Below are 9,844 nucleotides of genomic sequence, written 5' to 3'. Positions count from 1 at the left end.
GCACAGGTTTAACATATAATTATGTTTACTCTTAGTCACATAGGGGCTGCTAAATCTTGTTTGGGGGATTATTGTATACAGAGGGGAGGGGGGACAGCGGGTGTGTATTGTAACTAATGACTTGTGTCCTGCCTGTCTGTATACTGCTACTGGATGCCTTGAATTTCCCTCGGGATCAATAAAGTATCTATCTATCTATCTATCTATCTATCTATCTATCTATCTATCTATCTATCTATCTATCTATCTATCTATCTACTGCTATTGAATGTCTGCCACCTAAACCTGAGCAATCTACCATGAAATTCACTGACAAGTATATCCTTTGTTGTCATCACATTTTTTTCACAACGGTTGTTGAGTTTTTTTTTTTTCAATCTCATCATACACCTTTACATTTTCCTCTAGAGACTACTGGGTAAAGGTCAGATGGGGAAAGGTGCGTTTACTGTAGAGTGTGCTGACTAACAATATTCTTAAATAGGTACAGTATAAACATGCGGCTATTTGGGAGGCGGCTTGTCTTATTTAAAGATCCAGCCCTGGCGCAACTTCAACTTTGTCCCTGATTCCTGGACATTGTTCTCAAGAATCTGCTAATAGTGAGTGGAATCCATGCGACCCTCAATTTCATCAAGATTCCCAGTCCCTGCTCTGACCACACAGCATGATGGAACCGGCACCAAATTTTACTGTAGGTAGCAAGTGTTTCTCCTGCTGTGTTCTTTTTCCGCGATGAATAACATCCCTTGGTTTGCCCAATTACGATATTTTAGTTTCATCAGTCCACAGCACCTTATTCCAAAATGAAGTTGGCTTGTTCGAATGTGCTTTAGCACACCTCAAGTGACTCTGTTTGTGGTGGTTTAAGAGAACAGGCTTTTTATGCATTACTTACTTCCATACAGCATCTCCTTGTGTAATGTGCGCTGCTGAATAGTTGAACGATGCACAGTGATACCATCTGTAGCAAGATGATGTTGCAGGTCTGTGGAGCTGGTCCGTTGGTTGACTGTTCTCACCATCCTTCGCCTGTGCTTATCTGAGATTTTTCTTGGTCTGCCACTTAGGGCCTTAACTAGAACTGTGCCTGTGCTCTTCCAGTTCCTCACAATGTTTCTCACAGAAAATGAGAGCTTACATTTTTGAAGTAGTTTTCTGTAACCTTCCCCGAAACCATGATGTTGAACAATCACTGTTTTCAGGTAATTTGAGAGTTGTTTTGAGGCTCCCATGTTGCCACTCTTCAGAGAACATGCAAAGAGGAGAAACACTTACAATTTGCCTCCTTAAATACCCTTTTTCGTGATTAGTTTAACATGTGTATGGAGCTGAAGGCTCACTGAGGCTACCAAACCAATTTTGAGTTCCAATAATTAATGCTAAAGGTATTGAAATCAATGAAATTGCCTAAATTTATGCACATGTTTAATTTTGTTTACACAATTATTGCACACTTTCAGTCATATACACTTTATTTCACTTCTCAAATATCACTGTGTTTGTCTCCTATATAATATATTTAACTGAGATTTGTTATCAAAACAACCAATGACTTATAAAGGAAAATCATGAAAATTTATGGGGGTGCCCAAACTTTTGCATATCATTGTATCTATTCATGTATCTTGTCATCTTTGTCCTCTCAAAGTGTAGTTAGACCACTTTGGCTGTTGTATCTTAACTAACATGTCTTGTTGATTTGGTTCAAAGGTTTTCCAAGAAGACAGATGTTACTGTCCACAAGAAGTCTCCCGCAGCCATGCTACTGAAGATACTTCTTGAATTTCCCTCGGGATCAATAAAGTATCTATCTATCTATCTATCTATTGATAGCATGGCATTCATGTTGACATTGCCCTTACAAATAACACTAACCTTGTTTCAATCGTTTTTAAGTTTGTATTGCTTATGTAAGCTATTTTATTATGTTATGCGAGTTGGCTTTTATTTTGTAAAGGTTCAAGGGACGGAAGTGTGTGATTGGGGGACCCGTGCGGGGTGCTCCCGCCGTGTTCGGCTGTGTGCAGCAATAAAGGAGGAGACGTGTGTTCACTTCATGCCCGATTCCGTATTTCTTTATTTTATAGTTTAATAAGTATAGGCGTCATAAACACCGCTCGGTTACACTTATTTTGTACATCACATTAAAGCATGTTTTAGGCAGTTGTGTGTAGCCTACAGAATAATGAAGTTGCATTCTTTGTCGCACTGATATTATAAGTCTTTAAAATGCAGAGTTTAGTTCTTTTATCATCTATAGTGCCTATCTATTGTAAACTGTGATAAGTTGAAGTAACATAAAAGTTCTTTACAGTCGCCGCGACCTCCGATCTCCCCGCCGGCCCATCATCGTGAGTGTGGGAGGCAGGCGGGTTCAACGAAGGTAAAAAAAAAAGAGGCGTGTCATCATTATTGCCACTATCATCCCTCGACTGGTTTACATCTTTTATACAGATCAAGACAAATGCTTGATATATTTGTGGCGTCTCTGCTGCCAGCTCTTTACCGTGACATCTACTTAATATTTTTGTTTAAATTTGGTTAATTTGTTTGTGTGCTTTGTTTTTATCTACTCAACTTAAACAGGTTATTCTTTAGCAACTGACTTGAGTTATATTAACTCAACTTTTAACAAAGTTAGATGTAATCAATAATAATGTGTGCAATCTGCTGCCTCAATTGTATTGAGTAGTTAATGTGTATCTCTTTTTACAGTGTAACCTATAGCCTACACCACATAAGCAATGTTATGATGAATATCCATAACACACTTGACTATACAACATATTAGATGAAACATCGAAGCATCTCTCAAACATTGCATTTTAAAGCAGTCAACAGAGGGATATGCATTGACATGTGATACACACACGCACACAGACTTTTAAACTACCGGTACTTTGAGTGGCAGCAGCGCAGCACTGTCCTCTCACCAGTCCTCCTGTCAGTACTGCTGGATGCAGCGTCAGAGAACCTTCTCATCCTTCCATCAATACATAAACTTGTTTAAGATTCTTTTTTAAAAGCAAGTTGAATCCACTGGGCCTTGCTTCCGAGCAGCATACTGCGCCGATGCTCTGAGAAGACGCTTTGGAGCTTGGAAAATGAGTTTTCACACATGACTATAGAAGCTCCTAAAGTTAGGGCAAATGTGTGTGCTGTGAGAACAGTCGGCATAGCCTGGATTTATACGGATATCCATGGCGAAATTAAGTGAGTAAACCGGCAAAAACTCATCCAGCTTTCAAAAATCCGCAGTAACGTCAATCAATCAATCAATCAATCTTTATTTATATAGCGTCAATTCATAACAGGCGTTATCTCAAGACACTTTACAAAAGCAGGTAAAGGACCTTACTGTTTGTCTGTTAACATTAACAAAAGAGCAGGTAACAAGACCATGCTCATTGTTATGTTTACAAAAAGCAGGTAAAGGACCTTACTGATGGCTATATTACAAGAGCCCAGCTTAAGTCAAGTGGCTACAGTGACGTAGGCTACATCACGTACGTAGTTTAACTTTCTTTTTAGTCAGTCCGTGACAGGCTGTTGGAGTGTAAATTCCCATCAAACACAATCACACCATTGTTTCTTTATATTTTTGATGGTTTACTGATAAAGAATGCAACATAATTTGCATCTATGATAATATAATAAGTTTTTTTTTTTTTTTTTTTTTTTTTTTTAAATAAAGATCTGTGCCTCAAGTGGGGGGGGGGCACAAGCATTTATGCGGGCGGGCCCGGCTCCCTATAGACTGGTGTAGTTTTGAGTCCTAAAACCAGGAAGTGAGTTAGCATTTTAGCGCCATGGGTTCCTAACTCTAAAAGTCAATGGGGATTTTGAATGGGTTAGTGTTTAGACGCCTGAAATAAGGTCTGTGGTTAACACAAGCTGAAGAGATGTTGACGTTTTGTTGGACGAGAAAAACTACGTTAGCTAAGACCCCACTTGTGACTTTTAAAGTTTTTACACAAACTTTAAACGGCGGTTGCTAACAAGTAGCTAACTGAAACTACGGTGGTTGTCACAGACATTAACCGTCATCACGCCAGGAACTCTCTCCCTAATCCTCCTTACAGCCTATAGTCATGTTTTTCAGTGTTCTTGCAAATATTAGGTTAATTAACAACTTATTAAGCTAATGTTTAGCTATCTTGTCAAATCCACTGATTAGATCAATGAAGCATAACGGTCGTGATGTCATTATAAATCGACCGCGGTGTAGTTCGCTAGCGCATAACGTTAGCTTTTTACTTCTCTCGGCTGCATTAACTCTTCAAACATCATATAAATGATGTTCATCTGTAAAGATTATCCCGCTAAACAAAACAACAACGCGACAGAAACGTGTGTTTGACACAGAGTTTATTTTCTGCAATGATCCAAAATCCGAATGCAAAAATCCCGAAGGCGAATTTTCGAATGAAACACCGGCGCCATTTTTTCGGGTTGGCCTACAAAAATATGTCTTTACTATACCAGTCTATGGCCCGCCGATAGCGATGGGTGTGAGTACAACCCACCTGGTCTTGAGGTTACTTTCCTTTATGATGTCACAAAGGGAAAAATCTCCAAAAGGAAAAGAAGGAGAGGATGGATTGTTCTTGTAATAGGATTTCTTTTAAGACAGGCTAGGGACACATACAGTGTTCTAAAAACATGGTTAAGTGTATTATTTATTGCATTTTAAACTCATATACTGGAAGTTTTGTTTTAACATAAACAGGACATTATTATCAATGTTCATACACGAAATTACTAGGTGGTCAAGTTGATTAGCTTAGCACTGACTTAGTCACTATGGCAATCAGATACAAACACAAACCTCGTGAGTTTGAAAAGAAGATCTTTATAGATGTTGACAGAAAAGGCCATAAAGGATGTGCATAGCAAAAGAAATAAATAGAATAGAAAGCTTGCTTGGACAACTACGTGGTGCTGCAATCAAGCTAAATAAATCCCTGCCTAGATTAGTGATTTCAGTGACAGTTAGTCCCTCATCAGTGAGGATATTGACGCATGTACAGGTTCCTCAGGACTTCATCACTGAACTGATAAGTTAACTTCTTTTTGACTTTTTTAATCTCTCCGGTTTTACCGTAGTTCCTCAGAGCTCGGGCCATTTTTTGATAGGTCATTTTTTTACGGTTGCCTTTCTGAATACCCCAGTGGCTGGCCAGAGCTTCTTTGTGCTTTGTGGAGAACTGGAAGATGCCCTTTTCCTGGTCCACCCACCAGATGCTGTCACGCATGTCACCATTTCTTAGCAAGTCCAGGAGGAACTGGTATAAGCGAATTTTCTTCCTGCCTGGATTGGAACAAAAAAAGTAGACTTGTTGATGCTTTCTTGTATGTAGTTATAAATGTTATGTGACCTTCAGTGCATGAGAACATGTTGTCAGACTATGGTTTTGCAAGGTATTTTGTATATCTAGCTATTAGTGGAAAAGGGAAATAAATGCAGTTAGTTATTTTAAGATGCTAAAATCAGGCCAGTTTATTTGCCACTTAAAATGCAATATAGAAAACTTGTTTTGTTTTTCACATCGATAATGTGACAATAAATCAGTGTTTCCTCTATTTATTATATCATTCAAATACAATCATTAAAAAATTTTCTGAGCATGAAATGTTCCCAGTTAGATCACTCTGTTAAGGTAGTGCCATGGTAGAGACTGGCACTAACAGGAAATACTCACTTGTGTCTCTCCTTAAGGAGGGGTGGTTGTGGTCTCCAAATTCATCCTCTCCTTCTGATACCTCGAGTGGAGGACTGACTGCTCTTGGCTCCTCTTCAGAATAGTACTGGCCCGGCGAGGCAGGGGGTTGGTACTGGTAGCAAAGGGTTGACGTGTAAAATGGGATCTTTAGGAGAAGGTGGAAACATGTAAAAAAGAAATTTGTACACGGAGTGATACAGCTGCAGTGTTGCTTTTTTCACTTATCACTGTCTAACATTTAAGTTGGCCTAAGTGCAGCCATTGTACTAAAAGAGGAAGAAGCTTTCAAAATAGATTTCAATGCTCAGCAAGAGCATGTGGAGTGGATGACAAGTCAGTGAAAGAAACATCCCCCACGGCCCAAACATCGTATCAAATTTGTAGAGATTTGTTTCTCTATGGTTTGAAATGATTAAAATTGATGATGTTTTCTCAGCGGAAACTCCAGAAAGTATACTGTGTCGTAGTTTCGTTGGTAGCAATAGAGTAAGTAAGAAAAGAAAAACTAGTTTGACTATGCAGTATTCATTATAGAGCATGTCTATCCATACATAAATATCTTTTAATAACAGAAGCAAATAGTTAATTAAATGACCGGCTTGTTGACACATTATTAATGGAGAGCACTCCTGTTAATCCATTGTTTGTCATTGCTCAGGCAGAAATGCCCCAAAATTCTTTGTCACCAGCCTCTACAATCTTATCTTCAGACACTACAAAATTAGCAGGTGCAGATCCGTCCTATTTGTTATACTAAGTATTGTATTTTTGTTATACTACTGTTTGCAAAGAACCAACAATTTGCAACACAGTTGCAAGAAAAACTGCCTTTTAAGAGGCAGAAACCTAGAGCACAACCAGGCTCATCACTCCTAGGGTTGAACATCAAATTGCATTTTTTTTCCATAAATATTTTTATTGTGGGTTTTTTCAAAGTGATACAATTTCAATTATAGTTGTATTTACGAAGCATTTCAGTATCACATTTTTGTATATAGAAACTAAATATAGAAAGAATAGCAATAACAGAAATAACATAACCCGAAAATAAAACATAAAACAAAATAAAACAGGGCCTTTCACAAACCTAGCTTCTCCTTTGGTATTTAGGAGGTAATCATCACTAGATACAGTACATGGCTGCAAGGGATTCAAAAATTAGTCAAGTCATCAGAAACATCCATGTCCTTAATAAAGTCAATAAAGGGCCTCCAAATCTTTTCAAATACTTGTTGCTTTGACTTATGTATATATGTTATTCTTTCCAAAGGTAAGCTAGCCAACATCTGTTTTAACCATTGGGAAGCGCCAGGTCCATTCATATTTTTCCAATTTAAAGCAATACATCTTTTTGCTATCAATGAGCTGAAATCAATAAAAGTACTTTCTGCTTTACTGAAGATATGTCTATCTGGATATATAGCCATTATAAATAATTTGGAATCCAACGTGATCTGTTTTAAAATGATCTTTTCAATTAAGTTTTTCACCTCTACCCAAAAAGTTTTTATTCTACTGCATTCCCACATACAGTGTATTAACGTACCTTTTAAGCCACATTTTATACATGTGTCTGGTATGTTCCTATTGTACTTATTTAATTTCACAGGTGTTGTATATATACGCATTAGCCATTTGAATTGTAATATCCTTAGGCGACTATTAATTGACATTGTATGGACTTTGCTGCATGCTCTTTCCAAATCCTGTTCACTGATATTGGCAGATAGATCTTCGTTCCAAGAAATTAGTTTCTTTGTTGAATTTTCTGATGTATTACACTGCAACAAATTGTAAAAGTCTGAAATAACACCTTTCCTCAAAGCATTCTTTACAAACAGTTTTTCCAGTTGTAATTGCATTTTCATAGTAACTGCAATGTCCACATGTGAGAGAAAAAGAAATCCAGAAAAGACAAACCAGGAAAGCAATAACTAGAGAAAAAAATCGCATATGTGTATGTTTACTCACACCTACGTGAATCTTTGACTAATCAGATGGGACTCACATTTGCCATGACTCACATCATTTGAACCTCAAATAAAATGAGTGTAAATATAATGACAGTTGGGAGGTTAGCGAGCTCGAGAGTCAAAGACGGAGAGATAAGCGGCGACAATATTGTTGATGAAGACTTTGAGGTGAAATAAAGAACGGCACTTGTGCTCTGTGCAACTATTTTGGAATCAGGATAGATGACATGTTTCAAACTATGGCACTGTAAAACCTGCAATATAGAAGAAAACATAGAAAACTTTGACGTCATAGCTTATATTTATCATTTCAATGTTTGATTTTATTGTATCGTTCAGGGCAAAAAGCTAACAATAAGATCTCTTTTAAAACTGACCCTGTATTAGATTGAGGGAGCTTTTTGATACCCTAGGATGATGGTTTTATTAGGTGCATATATGATAAAACATGCTGATTATTTCCTTGTAGTATATACCATAGAGAGTGTGTGTTCATCATACTATAACAATCTACATGATCTTACTTGAGGTGACACAGAGAGAGCTCCAAGTGTTGGGTCCAGATGGTAGGCCAGAGGCTCGCTGCTGTAGCGGTACGGTTGTATCAGTTGTTGAGAAGACACAGACTGAAGCTCTGTGAGGTGATTCACAGGAGAATTTTCAAAGTCTGTCGGCTGAACACGATCGGAGGGGAAGGTCCATCTGTGGTCTGAAATGTGAAAGAAGGTAAGACACTTAAGGTAAGAATTACTACACCAGTTTTTATTGGCTTAATCATTTCTCACCTTCATAAAGCTCCCCCACGTTTGTAAGGAAGGGGTGCAGCTCTGCAGAGGGTCTGTATTCTTGGGGGTCATTTCGATTGATTTCCTCTGAAGCCTTTGAAGTTGGAAAATTATTATTTTATTCCAGAGAAAGAAAAGGTTACAGTCTCTTTATCGTGTTAAACTGAAGTCAAATATCTTGGCAAGTTGTTACACCATACTTTATTTTTAGACTTTTTTCCCCCTTTTGTATTATGACATAAAGAGGAAATGAATTGAGTAAGCTCACAGACCATGTCACCTGGTCCACCTTAGGGTCACTGTCATTGATACATACATAAGTATGTTCCTCAATTTTCAGAGCAAATAAGATGCACGCACATGACGAACATAACCTTATGACTGAGTCTGACTCCTCTTCTCAATTCAATGCACAAAATCTCACTGGGATCACCTTGCTGAGGTAACTTCTTTTTTTTTTCCAAACAGCGACACAAACTGTTGAACTAAAACCAAATTATCCTCTCAGTGTCAAACTATGATCACAGATTGTTTTGTCAAAGGTTAAACAACTAACCAGAAAAGCATGAGCACTTACTGGTGATATGACAAAGCCGTCCATCATGAACACAAAGCAGCATTAGAATCCAGGATCCAGGAATCAACGAAAACTTTTTCTCATTGCTTCACAAAGAAACACGCAACTTGCTGAGCACTGACTTCACCAGACCGGGGGACAAGAGGGAACTGAAAGTAAGAAATAAGCCGGACCCTGAACACTCTTATAACATCCAATTGTCACATTCATATGATCAGTTAGTTCCTAGTGGCTTGCTGTAAACAGCGGTATGAGCCAATCACACTCAACACGCATTTCCTTTATTTAAGATGTGGATTGTACGATTATTGTGATGATTTCCTCTTTTTCAGGTCAAGGACTTGTATCTTTGTTATGGTCCTAAGTATGTCTAACAGTAGTTACTTTTAAACATTTTACACTTTTCTTTTTTTTTTTGACAAGGAATCATTTCAAAAAGTGGTCACACACTGTTTATAAGGTGTGATTTTTTTTTAAAGCAGGCCCTTGAATGTTAGTCTTGTTAGACGGTTAAAGAGCTGCAGCATTGTGTCCATAGAACAACTTTTTTTTAATGAACCTGCACTCATTCGTAACAGAGGATGAATATTGAATCAAAGGGTTTAGAGATTGTTTTGTTTGTTTGTTTGTTTGTTTTTTCGAGAAAATTAAGCCCCGTTGTAAAAACAACATGACTGACTATCTCCAGAAGATTTGTTCATGTAGGTTATTTCACACAGGACCCAAAACCAAAACTGAAGTATGGAGTCGGGTTTGTTCCTCTTTTAATTTGGCATTCTGGTC

At 37.9% G+C, this 9,844-nt stretch overlaps 1 protein-coding gene across 1 annotated transcript; it reads right to left on the bottom strand.

Annotated features, from left to right (window-relative positions):
* Window positions 1-4,652: 4,652 nt before the first annotated feature.
* On the bottom strand, window positions 4,653-9,253 carry spi1a (Spi-1 proto-oncogene a). Its single transcript, XM_079346527.1, has 5 exons — window positions 9,062-9,253; window positions 8,485-8,578; window positions 8,224-8,408; window positions 5,706-5,871; window positions 4,653-5,314 (listed from the first exon to the last, which is right to left on the bottom strand). Exons 1-5 carry the CDS (start codon window positions 9,086-9,088, stop codon window positions 5,007-5,009), a joined length of 780 nt encoding a protein of 259 aa, XP_079202653.1. The 5' UTR covers window positions 9,089-9,253; the 3' UTR covers window positions 4,653-5,006.
* Between the last annotated feature and the right edge of the window lie 591 nt (window positions 9,254-9,844).

Source organism: Symphodus melops (assembly GCF_947650265.1).
Source record: "Symphodus melops genome assembly, chromosome: 6".
NCBI lineage: Eukaryota > Metazoa > Chordata > Actinopteri > Labriformes > Labridae > Symphodus > Symphodus melops.
This window is presented reverse-complemented; position numbering and strand designations above follow the sequence as displayed.